The 22,532-nt window shown below is 34.0% G+C and overlaps 1 protein-coding gene and 1 non-coding gene across 5 annotated transcripts; one reads left to right on the plus strand and one right to left on the minus strand.

Annotated features, from left to right (window-relative positions):
- Window positions 1–13: 13 nt before the first annotated feature.
- Window positions 14–11,289, minus strand: LOC137386103 (myotrophin-like). 4 transcript variants are annotated; one of them, XM_068072785.1, is made up of 5 exons: window positions 11,211–11,289; window positions 5,424–5,494; window positions 4,826–4,936; window positions 3,622–3,705; window positions 14–276 (listed from the first exon to the last, which is right to left on the minus strand). In XM_068072785.1, exons 2-5 carry the CDS (start codon window positions 5,487–5,489, stop codon window positions 193–195), a joined length of 345 nt encoding a protein of 114 aa, XP_067928886.1. In that variant the 5' UTR covers window positions 5,490–5,494; window positions 11,211–11,289; the 3' UTR covers window positions 14–192. The 4 variants fall into 4 exon arrangements, with proteins under 4 accessions (XP_067928886.1, XP_067928887.1, XP_067928888.1 ...); XM_068072786.1 differs by having other exon boundaries at window positions 11,247–11,267; XM_068072787.1 differs by lacking the exon at window positions 11,211–11,289 and adding an exon at window positions 10,817–10,836.
- Window positions 11,290–13,997: 2,708 nt separating this feature from the next.
- Window positions 13,998–14,069, plus strand: Trnaa-ugc (transfer RNA alanine (anticodon UGC)). The gene has a single exon. It is a non-coding gene; the product is annotated as a tRNA-Ala (tRNA).
- Window positions 14,070–22,532: the final 8,463 nt, after the last annotated feature.

A 22,532-nucleotide genomic window follows, 5' to 3' on the forward strand; every position in this document is an offset into this window, starting at 1 on the left:
AATCTATTTTGTTTGTACACATGTATTTAATGAAATGCAAAAATAGATATAAACATATAAACTGATACAATGAGTAAAGTATTTAAAAGCAGCGATGTCTTCAGCAGATGGAAAGAGCTCCACTCGTTCCATTAATCCTTAATTGACTATCATCTAAGCTTTCTAGCTATGCGGGACGTATTTATAAGCAGCCTATTTCAGCAGCAGTTTTACAGCATCAGTCTCGGCACATTCGTAATATGTTCGACCATCATGCTTTTTGTTCTTATCCGCACCCTAAAACAGTCAGCATAGAGCAAGACAAGAAACCCAATCAGCGATAGCACAACACGATGAAATATTAACAGCTACTACAAGCCAATGTAACATATCTCTTCATTCACATGTATCTATTGAGAGAAAGAGCATTCAGTGATTATGGTGTCTACAAGAGACATGTATTACTCACAAGCGATGTGACAAAGGACATGCTGTTATTCTGACATAAGGTGTAACAGAAGTGAAGTTTGTGCATTCAAACGATGGTCAAAAAATTCAGTTTTATTTTAATATGAAATAACACACTAGTGCAATCATCTGGTAATCCTTACTCGCTTGCAGAGTTTAATAGTTGTATGGTTTATAAAACATATTTAATGTTTATAAAACATATTTAATGTTTATAAAACATATTTAATGTTTATAAAACATATTTAATGTTTATAAAACATATTTAATGTTTAGAAAACATATTTAATGTTTATAAACATATTTAATGTTTATAAAACATATTTAATGTTTATAAAACATATTTAATGTATATAAAACATATTTAATGTTTTATATAACTATATGATTAATATAATTATATAAACTGGTAATGGTAACCAAACGCAAATACTCTGCCACTGACATATCCTGTATTTCTGAAGGTAATCCAAGACTAGTGAGCCTTATTATGATATCTCTAAGCCATGTTATGTTGCTCTAGCAACATTTTACAAATCAGTAAAGCTTCCAACGTCTCACTATTTATTAATGAAATAGACTTGACTGTTATGCAATCACAAGTGCTCCATCGCTGGTTGTTAGCTAACTTTAAAAAATGCAAACCGTGTGACTTTTCAAATTTTTTTCTATGAAGACTCGTATGGTGTGCGGTGTCTAAAACAGGAATAAATGTGTACTTAAGCATTCAATCGTGTAAACGATAGACAAACTGGAATTTAGCTTGAAAGACTTTGATCACAAAAATCTACTTTTTTAAAAATGCCAAAAACCTTCAGCACACTCCAGTGCTTGCAGATGTTTAGTTGCAGTTTAAACCACAACTGCCACGTACAACTTTTATCGTTTTTTTCTAGAGTAAACTAGACACGCTGATTCCGATTTTGTACTCATTATAAAGATTGGTCCACTAACTTTCAAGTCATAAAAGCTTTTTTAAAACGTTTCAATATCGGTCTCAAAACAACACGATCGGCATAACAAGCTCCGCCTATAAATATGTGACGTAGCCTAGCTTTTTAGAAATGGAAGTTAGGGATGTTTAGTCCGATTTAGAATGATAGTACAACGATAAATGATATTAAATGATATATAAAGTGATATTAAAACGCTGTAAACAAGCCTTCATTAGTCTGAAAGTTAGTGGGACAATCTTTAAGAACAAAATCGGAATCAGCGTGTCTGATTTACCTAAAAAATACGATAAAAGTTGTACGTGACAGTTATGGTTTAAGTAAGAACGCTAATGTGGGCCAAACTAATAAGGAGTTGTTTTCTTATTAGCTGTCTTATTAGTTGTCTTCTTCTGATATGCTTCCATTTGCCCCTCATTTTTAAACTAACAACATAAAATTATCCAAAGGAGTTACTGCTGCGTTCAACTATGACATGAATAAGAATTTAGCCTGTGATATTAACAATGCAAAGAAATAAACCATAAATGTGCTTGTAGCTCTAAATCTAACCAAGGACCTCAGATTCTCGTAATAAACAAGCATAGTAAACAAATGAAACAAGTTTAAATTATCATGGAAACCATTACAATGAAAACAAAAAAACTCTAAATATTGACACAAAAATAAACTAACACCAGATTAAGTTGGTATATCTGTGCTAGATATTTATTATACCCACAGATTTGTATGAGGTTGTGTGAAACTCACTCAATGATTTGATTAATGTAAATGTATTTAATTTTATTTTAAAATAAACCAAAACCCAACTTTAAGCCATCTGTAACAATACATGTACCAATACCTGTAGCAATACCTGTAGCAATACTTGTAACAATACATGTACCAATACCTGTAGTAATACCTGTAGCAATACCTGTAACAATACATGTAACAATACCTGTAGTAATACCTGTAGCAATACTTGTAGCAATACATGTAACAATACCCGTAGCAATACATGTAATAAAGCCGGTAGCAACACCTGTAGCAATACCTGTAGTAATACCTGTAGCAATACCTGTAGTAATACATGTAGCAATACCTGTAGTAATACCTGTAGACTATAGTGATACCTGTAGACTATAGTGATACCGATGGTACTATATATGTGTTCCTGATTGCCACTTCACTAGTCTCACCAACAACGCAAATAGACTTCACACAAGAAGCCTAGAATGGCACAAACATTTCTTAGACAGCGAAAAACTGAGAAATTTTAACAAAAATTCATATAAAACTGCTACAGAATCAGTCACTAGAAATCTATTCGTTAGTTTCATGTACAAGTAATAATGTGCAATGACTAAATTATTACTAATAGTAACAAAGCGTATGTTATACAATGACACAGGATACAACGATAAAAAAGGGCTTGCGTGTCTCAACTTGTACATTCTAATTTTCTCCTTAGATGTCTCAAGCCTCCCCTCTCTCTAATGCTGCCACCAACTTATGTATGGATGAATGATACAAACTATTTAACAACTCTATATGACAGTCCGAGTGTAGCTTAATAAATAGATTAAAGTTCTAATAGTTTGTGAGGGTAGGAAGGAATGAATTTCATACAGCGCTCGTAGACAACACATATTTAATACATCGCAAGAACTGGTGATAATCAGAGGTGAGGACCCATTAGGCATCTGAACATTCATACACTGAAATACTCAGGTAGTCCTAGTACAGTGTTTCAACTCACAAGTGTGAGTGACTAGCAATTAGTGCTAAGTTTAGTAGTTGCGGAGATGCACCAAATATTGCAGCTCTGAATCCTCATAACAATACCAAAGAGCTGATACCAAGCTGGTCATTCATGTACACTGGATACCTACTAATTGATAATTGAAAATTGACATAATTCTCATAGGTAATAATTTTCTGAATGCTCCCTCCCCTGGACTGAGCTGTCAGTTTTGGCATATGAATAAGCAATAACAACTCACACCGCATGGGAATACATTTATCGATATCTCTATACATATAGTGGCATTACTAGTTGTCTATATACAACACTGGGATGCCAGTCGGTGCCAAATATGTAATGGAATTCCCATGCCGATCAGCATGCAGCACATGCTAGTAGAAACTTACAATAACAGTGCTACTGCCATACCTCCTTTCAATACGGGCATAAATAGAACCACCAATAGCTTGGTGTACATCTAATACAAGCACTTACCTTTTTCAACAGGGCCTCCACACAAGACTCATGACCTTCAAATATTGCACTCAGAAGAGGTGTTATCCCATATTTGTCTTCAGCCTGCCAACACACCATGAAGACAGTTTTTATTTATCGATGAAAAAGTTTAGAGCATGCCCTAGGATTAGCCCTAGTTCCCCCTGAGTAAAGACAAACACATATCAGCTCAATATAAATATGGATATGTTTTCTAACATAGGACATAAAAATCTAGGAAATATTTGACTACAGCTTAAGTAGTTTCCAACATCCGATGTTTGAAATTCTTCAAACAATTGCTGTTTGTATGTTAGAGTGAATATGGTATAAAAATAAAACAAATATATAACAATGTTAACAAGTATATAACAATGTTAACAAATATATAAGGTAAGTGAGTGTAAATTTCACATAGAGTAAGATAGACTAAATCACACTACAGATCTCAATTACTACCTTTACCTTTGAAACTTCACATGGCCAAGCAGACACCTGCGTTATGTGTCTCAAAGGACTACACATGGCCAAGCAGAAACCTGCGTTATGCCTCAAAAGTAATGTAAAAATATGAGCTTTTTATTTATCTTTACTTTATTAATTCAGCTTTTTTACTCGAATAGTTTAGATTTTTACATAGTTTTACATAATGCCTTTGTTTTGCTGTAGTAAGTACATGTACCTTTATTAGAGAGCTATTGTAAGAACGAATTGAACAAATTACTATGCTTATAAAAATATTTCTCTAACATACAAAGGTTTTAACATATAAAGCAGATCTAAGAACACATTGACTTCATATGTAGGCTAGAGGTTTGACTGTAGTGTCAAATTCTTTCATATAAAATTTTCCATCGATGTGTGTATATAGTATATGTAATTTTCCATCGATGTGTATATATAGTGTAAGGCTATAACCTGCATGAATTATTGCCCAACAAATCCTAAAACAGGTTCAATAATCCATAGATGGTGAATGTAGACTACATAGAGCAACTAGTGAAATGTGGAACCTAAAATGACAACAATGAAGCTCTAGTTAAAGTCTGCGATGCACCACAACTAGCATAGAGGTTACTGTACATGTATTACAGTTTAAGAACATTCGTACAAACAGACAACACATTGACAAAAATATGTGTGCTTCAGGCTTCAGTATGGTTTTGGAGACTTACAACTAAAGGTCAATATAGAGATTACATACATTAACATCAGCGCCTTTAGAGATCAAGTAGTTGAGAACTTCAAGTTGGCCGTAATCAGCTGCAAAATGCAATGGATATCTGCCTTCTGACATTTCATTCACACTAGCGCCCTGTCAGAGAATAAAACAATGAAAGAGCAATAAGAATAAGTTATAAAAGACACAAAGAGTTGGGACCCTATTGATCGATGTTGATTGGAATCTTTACTTTTAGGTAAAACTATGAAAAAAAATTTGCTAGTCAAATAAAAAGAGCTAAGACAATCCCAAAACTAAAAACTGTAATACCAAAAAGAGAGATTTTCAAAATTCAAAAGAAACAGTTTTATCAAACATCACCCCTAAAACTCCAAAAAATTGAGGCAACACTATAGGACTAGATACAGATCAACATTGGAAAAAACTTAATAAAATTTTAACAAAAAGTTGAATAGAATTAACAACATCCCCACTGCAAAGATGAAAAGTAATAATTTTGATAAAATGCTTTATCAAGTGACAGCCACTTTTCTGTTTGAACACACATGACTACATTGAACTGCTTAAAAACAAACAGATTCACAAATGCAGCGCTACAAGTTACAAAGCATTGACTCACCTCATCAACCATTTGCATCACAGCCTTCAAGTCACCATTCTTTACACTCCAGACTATGCCAGACATTGTTTCTAAAATGTAAGCTGTTTTGAGAAACTTCAAAGCTACTAATATGAGTATACAAGCATATCTAAGCATCTTGTGAGAAGCTTACCAGGTATGCCAGTTAGTTTAACTACCACTACCTTCTGTTGTGAGCCATATGAAAGTGACGCATTTAAATATGCCTAAATGTATGTATATACTTACTTAAATATATAAATAAAAGGATATATATATGTGTATGTATAACTTCTTGTATATATATAATTATATAACATATATACAAGAAGTTGTAAGCATAGTAAATATATATATATACCGTAAAACCTCTATTTGAACACCGTGGCGCTCTATTTTTCAACTCTTTCCCTATAGTGGGGGTCAAATAGAGGCTGGCGTTGTACTTTTCAAATAGCTCGTCAGAATTTTGGGAAGCTAAACTTAACCTTTTTACAGGCAAAGCGAATGTTGCCTATATTTTACACTCTCCTTCTGATGGAGCAACATTAACTCTTCTGGATGCAATAAACCTGCTAGCTTTCCTCGAATTTATTAAAGATCTCTAAAAAACATGCATTGGGAAGCCGAGAAATAGCTCTATTAGTTAATATCTATTGCTTTTAAATAACCTGCAATGATATTATAGTCTGTGCCCTGCTTTGAAATTTGTTAGGGCTTTGAATCTTTTATTTCATTTGAGACTTGAAGGCATATTTTCATTTTATAATTATATTTAACAATGTTGCATAAAAGCTCGTTGCGCTCATTGTCATATTTGCCGAAGTTTGCAACCAAAACTGGCTTTTTATGCGCAATAGAAAAGGAGTTATAAGCACCGATCAATTGTAAGCCGAGTTAAGATAAACGCAAGGATGCTATCAAATAATATGCTAGAAATTTGCAAATTTATAGGTTGTACAATGATAATCTATCAAATGCTACAAATATATTTTTAAGAACAAGTGACAAAAATGGATTATGCTTATAATATATGCAAAAACCAAAATTAACATTTTTAAAACAAAAATATTCGCATCATTTGCTTGGCCAGTCATGTTGTGATTGTTGCATTCGATGGAACGAACATCTTCTGGCTGTTCAATACCTTCCACAATGTCTTCAACTCTTCTTCTGCACTGCTGAACTAGTCAATTATAGCGTCTGTGGCTGAGGCCCATATTGAATTTTTGGAGATTGCTTTTTGGACACAGATAATCGGTTTATTGACCAGTAAATCCCGTAAAAACTAGAAATTATAAAAAGTAAAATATGATTATGATGGTGTGAGCAGTGGATAAAATGTATGAATAAAACATGCAAATAGAATATGCGGATATTACTAAAGGTAAATAAAATCAGATGTATATGTCATATAAAATAAAAATTAACAAACCTCTATTCTCCTCTCATTGGAGCCTTGTTAGTACTTGAAGGTATTTAAAATATTTATCCAACAGGTATAAGTGCTTGTATATCGAAGTCTCTATTATAATAAAAGTATCATGTTCATAAATTGATAAATGAAGTTTTCAAGAGCGAACTTTGTAACGTTGCCATTTTGGTGATTAGTAGAGACTGATCTGGGTGAGTTGCTGCCGTGTATTTATATGATGTACCAAGCATGTAAGAAGTTATAAAAAATGGTCTAAGGGTTACTGTCATGAGCTGAACATCTGGTGCACCGATTCCCACAGACAACGCCAAAGCAGAGGCAATAAAATGGGACATAAACCCATCCAATTTCAAGAGTCACTAAGCCAAGCTCCAGAAATTGCACCAATATAATTGCTGATCCATTGATGGCACCCAAAGCAAAGAGTGCTGAAAGCATCAATCCGGACGAAACCGGCCAGATTTGGAAGCATGAATCAGCCCAAAATAGCCCACTAGACTTCAGGTGACATACTGCACTGGACTAATTAATTTAACACAAAGGGCAGTCAGCTACAGCGTCTGAACAATTTTTTTAGCAGAGCAAAACTTTTACGCATTTCGCACAAATAATGAGAAACTTTTAGTGGGATGAGCGCTAAGCAAAACTTCTAGCCTAAAACTAGACATTCTTATACCATTGTAAATGTAAACCATTTTTTACACACGCCAAAGTATCAAGACCCCGTAGAACAAAGAACTTCTATTAGTCTGATACAGTTTTAATTATTTCTATGGTAAAGCTTTCAAATTTTTAACAAAACAACCGAAAAGCTTTGAAATTGGAAAACGAACTTCATTTCGAACAGAAAAAACAAAAGAATTAATTGGTATTGATGTAACCAAGTTATTATTAGTGCAATTTTATGGAAACCTTTTTGCTGATCACTGACTATTATGGGTTTGAAAAGATCAAAGGTCCAAGTGGTGGTCAAACGGAGGTGGCGTTCAATTGAAGGGTGGCGCTTCAAATAAAGGTTTTACGGTATATACATATATATACTTTAAAACATGTATTTGAACGCCACCTTTATTTGAAGGCCACCTTTATTTGAACGTCACCTTTATTAGAACGTCACCTTCACTAGAACGCCACCATTATTTGAACGCCACCTTTATTTGAACGCTACCTTTATTTGGGTGTCACTATTGGAGAAAAATAGAGCGCCACTGTTTAATTGAACGCCACTTCTACTTAAATGCCACTTTTATTTGATCGCCACTAGTTGACATTCTTGATCTTAACAAACCCATAATAACATGCGATCTGTACAAAAGTGACTACAAAACTGTACTAATAATGACTCGATTACATCAATAACGATCAATTTAATTGTTGTTTCTGTTCGTATCGAAGCCCATTTTCCAACTCCAAGTCTTTAGAGTTTTATTGTTAAAACTTTGAATGCAACACCATAGAAACAATTAGTAACTGTATCAGGCTAATAATATATCAGGCTAATAATAGTTCCTTCTTAAATGCGGTCCTGATATTTCGATGTATGTGAAAAAAGTTTTTGCCTTTATCATGGAATCTGCGCTACTACATATTTTGAGGATAAAATTTTGATTACACTCGATCTCTCTTTATTTGAGGGAAAAGTGTATACATATATTTTATAGTGCATAGCGTAAAAGTTTTGCTGTGCTAAAAATTTTTCTGGACGCTAATATCGACTAGCTCAGCTGCGCAGAAGAGAAGTTGAGGTCAGAAAACACTGTGAAAGGTATTGAACAGCCAGAAGAATATGGAATGGTTACAAACAAAAACAAGAGTCAGAGCACAACTGGCTGTACAAACGATGCTAACATTTTTGTTTTAAAATTTTTGCTTTTTAATGTATTATAAATATGCTTTATGTCACTTGTTCCTGAACATATATTGGTAGCATTTGACAGATTATTATTATTATAATAATCTATGATAAATTCTTATATAACTTATAAATTTGTAGATTTATAACATATTATTTGATAGCATCATTGCGGTAATATGAGCTCAGCATACAATGGATCGACGCTCATAACTCCTTTTCCACTGCACATAAAAAGCCTGTTTTGGCTGCAAACTCTAGCAAACATATCAATGAATGCAATGAGCTTTTATGCAACATTGTTAAAAAAAGTTATGAAATAAAAAATACTTTAATATTTAGAACAAAATAAAAACTTGAAAGCTCCAGCCAATTTCCACGCAGACTATAATACCACCGTAGGCTAATTGCAAGCAATAGATAGCAAGTTAGCAAACTTCTTCAACCCAAAGGCTTAATGTCGCTCCGCCTATATAGGAGTGCAAAATATAGGCAAGATTTGATTCACCCGTGAAATGGTTAAATTTGTTTTCTCAATATTCTGACGAGGTGTTTGAAAGATACAACACCACCCTTTTTCGAATGCCACCTCTAATAAAGCACCACTCTAAAAAAAGTGTTGAAAAATAGACCTTTTTTGCTATCGAACAAACCAAATGATGAGCAATACATGTGTTAGTGCTAGCTGAATTTGAACAACATATAGCGAGGCTAGCATAAGCATATTTAGTTGAAAAACGGTAATATATTGCTAAGTTAGCACCGATAACAAAACTGCAATTTTCTAACAGCTGTTTTACATCGGATAATAGTTTTACTCAATGCAATTTGTGATCTACCACTGTAACACATCAGCAGTGAAATCACAGAGTAGTTGTCTAATGTACTGGCTTTACCAGCATTAGTCTTAAGCTCAATGATGTTTACTGGAAAATTACATGAAGAATGACATAGCTTGTATAGTTGACACTGTGAAGCATGGGTCTGAAATAATTCAAAAAAATGTTTCCCACCTGATCATTCGCTAGACTAAACTCGGTTTCAAAGTTTCACTTTGCTTTTCCGTACTTCCGGTTGACGCAGGATTACAAAACTTTGATCGCTTTGTAAGGTGTACCTTTTCAGTACAATTCTGAAGTTTCCAGTCGATTGTATTATTAGTTTTTGAGATATTGCCAAAATACTGAGGGCACTTCTAACTCATCAAGAAATGAAAAATGGCTGCCAACAGAACATTAGTTCATTTCGCACTTTCCTACTTCTGGTTTACATAGGATTATGAAATTTTGGTCGCTTTGTCCAGTATACATTTTCAATATAATCTCGAAGTTTCAAGTAGATTGAACCATTAGTTACTGAAGTATTGTTAAAATAACAAGGGTACTTCTGACTGACCAAAAAACGGCTGCCATTATAAAATTAGTTTCTAATTATATATCGACAAAAATTTTTGTTTTCAATATTACATTAGATTGCCATGAAATGTGTTGATTAATTGCAAAACTTACTAAGTTTATTTATGGTTTTCATGTACTTCTATGATTAACTGCTGATATATGAACCACAAACACTATTGCGTCATCATAAATCTCTTAAATCATTGTGTCATTTATCAACTTCTAATACATATTTCCTTTCTAAGTTATTTTATTTAAAGAAACTATTGATGAGCTATACTTAAATATTTTGACACGCACAAAATCAATGATCTATATATCATGCAAAAGCAATAACTAGATAAACTTATCAATTCGCCATTGAAAACCTTAGTCCAGGATAGCCTGGTGTTAAAAACTTTAAAATCATGTCTTTTGATGATGTCTTTTAAGACCAATGTACCATGTTCATACTATCACAACAGTATTACAAACGTGCTCTGGTCATATTTGTCTATACCAGAATACAATAAGAAATGCAAAAAAGTGACTCAAGATTTTCAGCTTCTTAGGTCTATCAGGCATTCTCAAAATCTATCAACGCAATACTCAACTCTATCGCAGTATGCTCAGCGTGACAAAGATGCCTTTCTAGATAAAGGTACTCTTACTTTATTCATTCTATTAAGTGACAATGGTATTAGCAAAATATCAATACGACAAAACATACATTTTTAAGTAACATAATTTCCTTGCTTGCTTCTTCAATAGACTTCTGATACAAAATACCAATCGACTTGACGATTGCTAGCGCATCTATGCCTACTTAGTGCTGACAGTTAGCCTTGAAACGGTTTTTAACACCATCACTACATACGAAAGTGCCAGAAAAAACGTAGAAATAATTTTATTGAACCAATTAAATTTCATATACACCGAATGGCATGAAAAGTTACATGTAATGGGAAATAGATATTAGAAACACATGTCTAAACTGGCAATCAATTGCGCTTATTTTTATGAACAGCAAACTTCTAGCCGAAAATCTAGTTCTTGCAGATCATAAACTATCAAAACACACAGCAACATAAAATGACCAGTGCTTTTAGGTCCGTGCAATTTACCAATTAAAAGATGAGTGTTTTATACAATGGGGTTACCACAAATTTGTAGCTAACTTTTTGACCGGAAATAGTGTATCCTTGACCTTAATCGTAGATTTTTGAATCCTGTTAGATCGTAAATTTAGCGAAACATTCATAAACGTACGACGATAAACTGTTCTATCGATAAAGTAAGAAATAGAAAGAGGAGTTAAAAAGTAAGCTCAACGAATTATGGACGGTTGGGCGACAGTCAGTAGGGCGACAGACACTTAGGCGACACTTTCGGTTCGAAAGGCGACAACTTCAGACGGAAGGGCGACACAGCAGACAAACAGGCGACAATTCTGGACATTGAGGCGACAATTCTGAGGGCAAGATTAATTCAAAATATTAAGTCCTGCTATGGCCTGTTATGTCGTTGTGAATTAGTAGTGAACACTAACAAGACACCAACTTTATTGATGCCCAAATCGGAAATCTTGCATTAGCATACTTTTTACGCATTGCTCCACCTTATTTCCTTGGCATCTATTACCTGCTTATATCCTCATTAATGCTATTAATCTGATTACATTATTCTTTCACACAGTAGAATTTCATATTGTATTAATGAATGTACCAAATATTTATTTAATTGAGATAGTTGTTATTTAAAAAAACTGCTGAGATTAATTTGTCTTTAATCGCCCAACTATTCTTCTGTTCATCCTTTTCCACAAATTTAACTTTAGTCTGTCAACACGCTCAGAAGTCATTTAGCCAGTCACTATTTTCCTTTTCACTTTCTTTCTTGAATGCCTGGAAAAACTGGCAAGTTGCTTATCAGTGTGGCAAGAGTCTGAGATTCCTTACCGCCTAATTTATGACATCATAGATGTACCAACTTTTTCAACCCCTTTGAAGCGATGCATTCTTGAGTCACTAGCATGCGGCTGTTGATGAGTCATTATACTACCTTTGGCTCATGTATCATGCATTAGGACCCTCAGTAGTAGATCTCAAATTAATGTATATTCTTGTTCTGATTGCAGTATGAAAATAAATACATACATATGAGTTTAGCTTTATACATTTTAATAAATTTGCTTTTTGGTACATTTATACAAATATTAAAGCTGATCTTTATCATATATAACTTTTAAAAATACGTATATCAATAGTTTGCAGCATTAATTTTTTTTACAATGACTTTATTCTGATTGATACTATGTAGATAAACCCATCTAGCGATAGAACTTCTCTTTCCTATCTAGAATGACGAGATCAGGTTCACGGTTATAAACTGGCAACTGAATATTACTTTCTACTAATTCTAAAACTTACATGAAAAGATAATTTGAATTACAGGAGTATAATTGTAAACAGTGACTCGCAGGTGCTCGAATGCACTTGCACTTCCAATCATACACAAAAATAATTGCAGGAAATTCCCTACACCACTATTTAATAAAGTTGATATTAAAGTTCAAGCCGATGGCTGCCTATGTAATATCTTCCCATCTTTTCTGAAGTCTGTCCTTTGTTAAAACAGTCGTGTATAAAAAAGATGCCATGATGTGGCACACGGCAGCATTAACCTGCAACTGAGTATATATCACAAAGGTCTTTGAGGTGTTGATCACTCCTCATTGTCTCAAACTACAGGTTGTGTGTGCCATCGGGATCTGTGACAAGGGTAATTCGGTCAAATATCCCAAGTGACTCTAGGGTAACATGGCATCAGGACCGGTTGATTTCTATGCTTTGGAATGGATCATTTCTCCATAATCTTTCTGTGATGCTGTTTAGTCTTCTTGCAACAAGCTGCAGAAGTTAGTAAAATATGGATATATCTTAGACACCTATGTCAGAAAAAACTTTCATTCTTCATACTCAAATAAAATCTCAACAAATATAGATCAGTGTGAACCGCAATTTAGCCTATTGAGTCTGCATTATAATGACATTGAATAATTATTATAATTGTAAAGAAACAAGGATAAGGAAATCATTATTTCCACAAGTAAATGAGAAAACACAATAATAGGGAATTGTCTTTTCATCTCACACAAAGAGCAAACTCTTCTCCCAGCTACTGTTAATTTCGACGATCGAAACCATAAAACTATTTTTTCTTGAGGTAAAATAACTCTAAAGTTTCACCAATCCGAAACAAGATAACTCTCAAGTTTCAATAATCAGAGACAAGATTGTCGACAATTCAGCCGAGAATGTGACTTTTCGAACAGTTTGGAACAAACATGCTGATACAAAAACAAGTTTTGGTGTTTTAATTGAATAAGCTAGATGCATTTTTAGAAAAAAAAACTTATTATTTTGTTAACTGTCTGGGCTAGCATAATCAGAGAAATCCCGATCCCACCAATGGCGTTTAAAAATACATGTTGAAATTTCGATTAATAAAAAATTCTGTAAAAAAACATTAACACTGTCAAGGCTACGTTTCAAAAATATACGCAAGCATTGCACACAACGACAGCATCTCATAGTTTGTCAGTACATTACCTTGCCTTCAACCAAACAGCAAATCAATTTGTTATGGCGCCTTTTAGTCTAGAATTGTCGACGGTTTCTCTGCCGTGTCGCCTTTCCGCCTGAAGTTGTCGCCTTTTGAACCGAAAGTGTCGCCTAATTGTCTGTCGCCCTAGTGACTGTCGCCCAAAAGTCCAGTTACCAGCTCAACGATTAATAGCATGTGGGACATTATCAGATATATTAATACTTATGTCACACCTACTTGTTTTTACGTAAAAGCTAAATGTTCTTGGGATAAAATACTATAATTGTGCTCAAATTTTTAACAGAGGGGATGTAGCTCAGTGGTAGAGCGCACGCTTTGCATGTGTGAGGCCCCGGGTTCAATCCCCGGCATCTCCACTACCATTTTGCCATATGTTTAAGTTACGTAAGCAAAATTGCGTTTACTGCTTTACCAATACTCAGAAATTCAACGCTCAGATCAGTGCAGGATAAGATTTTCCTTAATTTTGATGTCATTATTCAACTTGTTGTACAGGGTCTGGAGTTTTATGTTCAGAAACACTAGTCCTTAATTGTTTAGCTTAAGCTTAGTAAAACTAGTAGCTACCTAAGCAAGTTAACACAGCGCAAGAGAACTCTTTTGGTAGATAATAAATGGACACACTTAATGTTTTTGTAAACTTGCTCATTTTAGCATAGCAATAAACTCTACTTTTGTTTTTTATATTCAAGCTTAAGTCAACTAATTACAAAACCTTGATCTGCTAAAACATGAAAAGTTGAAAACTCCGGCTCAGACCCATGCCTTTGGATAAAACCATGTTTTTGCGAACGTACCAACTGAGCCAATATGACTTCTTCATTCATAGTGAATGTAATACAACAAAGCGTTGCAAGGTTCGATTACAACCAGCTTCTCAGAAAACTATTTACTTCTTAAGAATATACTAGAGGAACTAATGTAGTGTGATTGCAGTCTTTGAACAATTTTAGGTAAAGTTGATTTTAATCAAGTACAAAAAACTTGTGCAAGTACAAGTGTACACAAATACAGAGTTGTACAAGTAACAATCATTAGTAATCACAGCAAAGGCATGAAAACATTCAAAGAAATAATACCCATTTTCGCACTGTTGACACTGTAAGTCTGCTCTGAATGATGGAGGATGTGATGAATGTTCTGCATAGGAATGTCTTATGATTACCCATAATGCTATTTCTAAGCTAGCTTATTTGTTAACATAGCTACGCTAAAATTACATCATTGGAAGAATAGTGAATAAAGTATAAGAAGAAAAGTTGTTAATGGTAGGATATATTGTCACTTGTTCATATGTATAAGCTTATAGCTGATTAAAAGTTGTTAATGGTAGGATATATTGTCACTTGTTCATATGTATAAGCTTATAGCTGATTAAAAGTTGTTAATGGTAGGATATGTTGTCACTTGTTCATTAGTATAAGCTTATAGCTGATTAAAAGTTGTTAATGGTAGGATATATTGTCACTTGTTCATATGTATAAGCTTATAGCTGATTAAAAGTTGTTAATGGTAGGATATATTGTCACTTGTTCATATGTATAAGCTTATAGCTGATTAAAAGTTGTTAATGGTAGGATATGTTGTCACTTGTTCATTAGTATAAGCTTATAGCTGATTAAAAGTTGTTAATGGTAGGATATATTGTCACTTGTTCATATGTATAAGCTTATAGCTGATTAAAAGTTGTTAATGGTAGGATATATTGTCACTTGTTCATATGTATAAGCTTATAGCTGATTAAAAGTTGTTAATGGTAGGATATGTTGTCACTTGTTCATTAGTATAAGCTTATAGCTGATTAAAAGTTGTTAATGGTAGGATATATTGTCACTTGTTCATTAGTATAAGCTTATAGCTGATTAAAAGTTGTTAATGGTAGGATATATTGTCACTTGTTCATTAGTATAAGCTTATAGCTGATTAAAAGTTGTTAATGGTAGGATATGTTGTCACTTGTTCATTAGTATAAGCTTATAGCTGATTAAAAGTTGTTAATGGTAGGATATATTGTCACTTGTTCATATGTATAAGCTTATAGCTGATTAAAAGTTGTTAATGGTAGGATATATTGTCACTTGTTCATTAGTATAAGCTTATAGCTGATTAAAAGCTCAAGTAGAAACCATGGTATAGACATACAGCTTAACTTACTGTAGATTAAACTAAGTGAAGTTCAAAGTTAATTTAGTTTATACATAATTTATTATTTTATCTGTTATTTCAAAGGCCTACATTTAATTTATAATTTTCATTTTTTATGTTTAAAAGCATTTCTTTTAGTTTTTACATACTGCAATACATCGATAGTTTGAGCGTTGATGCGGTGGTTTTTTGCAATATTATGTAACAACATGTACATTTTTTCTCAAGATTAATCATTTCTATCAGCATATGGTTTTTATTGGTCTCATACTACCATTCATTGTCAACCATCAAGGTAATCATCTGTTTTTACTTTGCTTACTGTTTTTGCCTACTTTGTTTACTGGATTGCTTGAACTTGGTCAATTATCATGTAGGAGAGCCATCACATTGATATAATAAAGCTGTGTTCAGGTCAGGAGCAGACATGAACCAAAAGTAGGTCATTGGATTAAAAAATAAGTGACAATAATGTGAGAATAATGTGACAAGTGAAAGCCAAGTTGAACGCAAGACTACAGTTGTACGATAGAAATCACTTTTATGTAGAGTCCAACATTTGCATGAATTGATGTCCAATGTATTTGCTTGAACCTAAACCACAGACTGATGATTTCAACTTCAGTGGGTATGGATCCAAAAAAGTGATAGATATACTATAAATACCAAAAGAGTTGTCGTGATAACTTTTACGTACAAACTCTAGTACAACCAAAACCTTGTAGCAACAAATTCCTTTCACATTTTTCAAAATATCAATCTAGCAGTCGAAGTAGGGTTGGCGTAAAAAACTTCTGAAGGTAAACTTTTTTAATTGTCCTTTATACGTCAAATACTTTGGTTTAAACTCCTAGCCATTACTGACAGGTAATTAAATAGAAAAGTTGACAATTTAAATATCGGAGTTTGGGTAGGTATCCACAAACAATGAGGCTTTTGGATTTTATTGCTTTTATTGAATTTTTATTGACTTTTATCGCTTCTAAAAATATTGCTAACTGGCTAAACTGTGGCTGACAATCATAAATAATCGGAAAGACTTGTTATTACCCGTTAAATGACCTAACAGTCAACTAGCAATAGATGCAAACAGTAATTTGGTTATTAAGAAAATAAATTTATATAAAGTTTGCTGTTGTTACAGTTATGTAAAATTATTTGGCTTGTGCAACTACATGTAGTAAGCCTGACAAGCATATTAGGTGTCGCTCAATACAGTGTTAATAATTATAGAGTTGTCAGCACATCATGGTTAAAACAACTTCTAATTGGTTTTCTACATTTAGTGAGGCTTCTGCATTGACAGATACATGTACTTAATTATAGCCATTTCATGAATACAAAATAGCCTAACTAGATGTAAAGAAGGTTCAACAGTTTAATTTCTTCAACTATATCTCTCTCAAGATGAATAATTACAATATCATAATATTGGTTCAATAAAAATCTTATTTAAAAAAATTATATTCTGCTTAAAAGATTGGAATTCACACAAATGCTGTAGACTATTATGCAATTACTCAGAAAAAGGCTAAACTATTTTGTTAAATAACTTCTTATTTTTATTATGAATATGAATATGTATACCTATATATATTTCTGCGCAATTACAGTATTTTTCATAGAATATATACAACTGTCAGTACACTTTCTCCTATTACAAGTTTTTGTTTTTAATTCACAAAAAGATTTATTAATAAACTTTTAATAAAAAAAAATGAAAGTACATTATGAATGCAAAATGAAGGCTGATTATGTAGAATCGGCTCACATACGTGCTGTTCGAGTTGAAATTAACGTTACACACTGTTTTTACATTTTAGTAGGTTGGAACCTCATGTTTTATGCAGAACAAGACAACAAGCATCAATCACTCAACTATTTTAGCAATTCTGGCTTTTACGCAGGTTCTTTATAATAGCATGTATTTTGGCTGCTCAACTATTGTTTCTAACAGAGTAAAGTTGCTTCAAAACCTAAAAACCTACCAAAAAAAATCTAGCTCACCTTCGAGGCTCTTCATTGCCGATTACCGAAATCTGAGGGAAGTACCTAAAACACATTGCGTTTCAAAAATTTCAAGCAAGTAAAATGAGACACTAGTCAATGACAGTGTCAATGAGCATTCTACTCCAGATGACCTTCTAATGCTGTTACACTTTATCAGCATAGTATGGAAGGCTGATTATTGAATCCATTATATTGGCAGTGTGTGAATGCATGACTATTGCCTATAAGTATTGTTTTAACAACAATATAAGAACTTTATCAGCTTCTATAAACACTACTCTATGGGCTGGGTTCACAGAAGGAACTTAAAGGTTGACTTGCAACAAAATTCACATTACAGTTATTTGATATGAAAAGATTCACCATGTCTTAGTCTGTTGTGTTGTAGGTGCCAAATATGTGGAAAGGTGATTACAAGCTCTTAAAAGCTCAAAAACGAACAGAAAATCGCAGCCACACGAGACCGCCGTAGTTTGGATTCTCTTTCCAAAACGGCTCAAATGTGACGTAGTTGTGAGAGATGGTTTCTGTTTACACTTTCATGTAACCTCATTCGTCTAAATATTTTCACAAATATACTTCACGCATTCAATAAAACCATGTCTATTGTTCTTACGCGTCTGTTTTATCGTCATCGTAATGCTGCCACGTTTAGCAGTGGTATCCTATAACTTAACGTAAAAATTCGTTTAATTTTTTAGCCTTAGTTTGAAGGAGTACATATCATTGTCTGATAATCATGACGAGCCTGTTGGTCACTTGTGATAATCGCAAAGTGCTGCAGAAATTATTTGCGAAGTATTGGGTCACATGATCAGATTACGACTTCCCGATTAGACCAAACCGAAACAAAACTGCAAAGTAGCGAAGATTTATATTTGTTATTGTTATATTTCTTTATTTTTATAAAACCCGAAGTGTTTGTCATAAACTAGTGCTACGATAAGTTTTATATTGAGCTTTTTATTGGCCTTTCAATTCACGTGAGAACATCACGTGACAAGACAAAAACCAAATTTCATGGCTACGTCATCGAAATAAAGATATTCCAATCTATGGCGGCTTTTCGTTTTTGAGCTTTTAAAAGCTTGTAAGCACATTTCCACATATTGGGCACCTACAGCACAACAAAGTAAGAAATGGTGAATCTTTAGATAACAAATAACTGTAATGTGAATTTAATTGCAAGACAACCTTTAGAGAAAAATTGGAACAGCCCCACAAATACATAAGCATCATGATATGAGTAAAAATATCCTAGCGGATGCGTATCTGAGCTCTTCCGAAACAAACATTGTATAAGATGTGTTTAACATCTACAGATAATTCAGGAAGTCAACTTTGGTGATATTATCGACAAGTTTGAATGCGGGAAAAACCAAATACAGTCAAACATGGATAACTCGAACTTCACGGGACCGAGCAAAAGTGTTCGAATTATCAGAGTGTTCAAGTTATCAGAGCACTGTCACAAGTCCATGTATTTACTTATTTATTAGTAGATACATGTACATATGGAAACTATAATATAAATCAAAAGCACAAATGGCTTGTTTCAAATTAAATGCTTCTAATGTAAAGTTTAAAACATTTTTATCAAAAAGTATAGAGATTTTTCTATTACTTGAGATTGGTTTGTTGTTTGAGGTGATGTTATTGCCAGGACGTTTTTTTAGATTGACATTGGCAAAACTTGATCGTTGTTGAAATGCTCAAAAGAAAAGACATCTTTTTCTTTTGAGCGTTTTACCCACGATCAATTTTGCCGACTTTTCTTGAAGTTTATGCAACTTCAAGAAAAAGTTACCAAAGAAAAATCCCTTACTTTACCTGGGATTCGTTAAAAGCAACACTCCGAGGCAGTTCAATTAAAAGTTTTACGAGGTTTAACGGTACATTGTATATCACTCACGCTTTTTGAATGGATACTTATTGAATGTACACACGTATTCTGTGTTTAGGTCAAACGATGAATAGTTTTTTTAGCTAAAACAACGTATACGTTTAATAAAAACAATTTTAAGACGTTTTAAACATTCAACATTCCGACGTTGATTCAACACGGAATCAACGTCGAAAAACTATTCGTCACGGGCTAGCCGGGTCACGCACTCAAGGATTTTCGCCACGCACATACAAAACAACATGCTGTTTTTGTTTTGTATGTGCGTGGCGAAAATCCTTGCGCGCGAGACCCGGCAAGCCCGTGCTATTAATCGTATAGCAGTATAAATCAAATTTGACCAAACCTTTAGAAAAGTCGTTGACAAAATTATTTTGCCGATGGTGGTAATAACAACGCTTATGAATTACGAAAATATGAGGTTTACCTCTATGGCTTTGAAAAAAGTGATATTCTAAAGCGATAACAACCGTTTCGGTAGCCGTTGGGGAAAAAAACAGTTCGAATTAACAGTGTTGAGTTCGAGTTATCTATAGCAATTTATCATTACGTGGGAACGGACCAGAGAAACTGTTCGAATTAACCATGTTTTCGAGCTATCCGTGGCCGAGTTATCCATGTTTGACTGTACATGTATGTGCGGACATTGTAGGACTTGGATCAATTCTAGCACTTTTAGATCTGTACGCTAAGGGAGTTGTCAACTTCAAAGTGGTGACTTTTTAAAAGACAGCCAAAGTTGCTGTTTTTATGGCTTCATTATAAAAGAATCTTCACTGTCACCCACATCTAACATGTAGTTGAAACAGTTCTGTTTCTAATGAGCTAATATCTACAACCTTTGGTAGATTAATGGGTTTCAAGTTATGTACTTATATGTACTTGAGAAAATCTTTTTATATGGGTAAGTGATGTCTGCTTGTATGGGCAAGAGCAAATTATTATTACCAAAAATATGCCCAAGATATTTACACTACGAACAGATGTTCTTCTGGCTCCATTGAGCGAATAAGGTGAGCTTTGGCTCTAACTCAAACGATTTCCACAAAACTTCAAATAATTTTGTTAGCAAATGTTTGTGATGAAAATTGTTGACAAAATGCTGACATCACAAGCTCTAGTGTTGCAATCGGCTAGCGCGCTGTACTTATAAACAGTATGAGATGCGAAGGCTGTGAGTTTGAACCTCACCTGAAGCAGAAATTTATTGTGTTAAAAAAGCATATTGTTGGTAGAAAATGGCAAGGGGAAATTGTGGTCAAAAATACAAAAATCACAAGCTCCAGTGGAAGAATCGGTTAGCACGCAGTACTAATTAACAGTATGAGATGCAGAGGCTGTGAATTCGAGTATAAGCTGGAGAACAATTTTAATGTGTTACAAAAACATATTGTTAGTAGAAAATCGCCATGAGAAGTTCTGATCAAAAGGTCCTAAATCACAAACACGCAAATCACGAGCTCCAGTGGTGCAATCAGTTAGTGCACTGTATTTATTAACAGTATGAGATGCAGAGGCTGTGAGTTCGAGCCTCACTTGGAGCACATTTTTATTGTGTTACAAAACATAATATTAGTAGAAAGTCGTGAAGGGAAAATTTTGTCACAAATATCTAAACCACAAGCTCCAGTGGGGCAATCGGTTAGTGCGCTGTACTTATAAACAGTATGAGATGCAGAGGCTGTGAGTTCGAGCCTCACCTGGAGCACATTATTATTGTGTTACAAAACATAATGTTAGTAGGAAGTCGTAATCGGAAAATTTTGTCACAAATATCTAAACCACAAGCTCCAGTGGCGCAATCGGTTAGCGCGCTGTACTTATAAACAGTATGAGATGCAGAGGCTGTGAGTTCGAGCTTCACCTGGAGCACATTATAATTGTGTTACAAAACATAATATCAGTAGAAATTCGCAACTCGAAATTTTTGTCACAAATATTTAAACCACAAGCTCCAGTGGTGCAATCGTTTAGCGCGCTGTACTTATAAACAGTATGAGATGCAGAGGCTGTGAGGTCGAGCCTCACCTGGAGCACATTTTTATTGTTTTACAAAACATAATATTAGTAGAAAGTCGCAATGGAAAAATTTGGTGATTTGCTCCTAAATCTCAAGCTCCAGTCATGCAATTGGTTCGTGCGCTGAACTTATAATCAGTATGACATGCAGAGACTGTGAGTTCGAGCCTCACCTGGAGCACATTTTTATTGTGTTACAAAACATTATGATAGTAGAAAGTCGTAATGGGAAAATTTTGTCACAAATATCTAAACCACAAGCTCCAGTGGCGCAATCGTTTAGCGCGCTGTACTTATAAACAGTACGAGATGCAGAGGCTGTGAGGTCGAGCCTCACCTGGAGCACATTTTTATTGTGTTACAAAACATAGTGTCAGTAGAAGTTTGCAATGGAAAAATTTGGTGATTTGTACCCAAATCACAACCTCCAGTCGTGCAAATGGTTAGTGTGCTGATCTTATAATCAGTATGACATGCAGAGGCTGTGAGTTCGAGCCTCACCTGGAGCACATTTTTATTGTGTTATAAAACATAATGTTAGTAAAAATTCGCAATGGCAAATTTTTGTCCCAAATATCTAAACCACAAGCTCCAGTGGTGCAATCGGTTAGTGCGCTGTACTTATAAACAGTATGAGATGCAGAGGCTGTGAGTCCGAGCCTCACCTGGAGCACATTATTATTGTGTTACAAAACATGATGTTAGTAGAAATTCGCAATGGAAATATTTGGTGAATTGTACC

The sequence above is a fragment of the Watersipora subatra genome, chromosome 1 (genome assembly GCF_963576615.1).
Source record: "Watersipora subatra chromosome 1, tzWatSuba1.1, whole genome shotgun sequence".
In the NCBI taxonomy this organism is placed as follows: Eukaryota; Metazoa; Bryozoa; class Gymnolaemata; order Cheilostomatida; family Watersiporidae; genus Watersipora; species Watersipora subatra.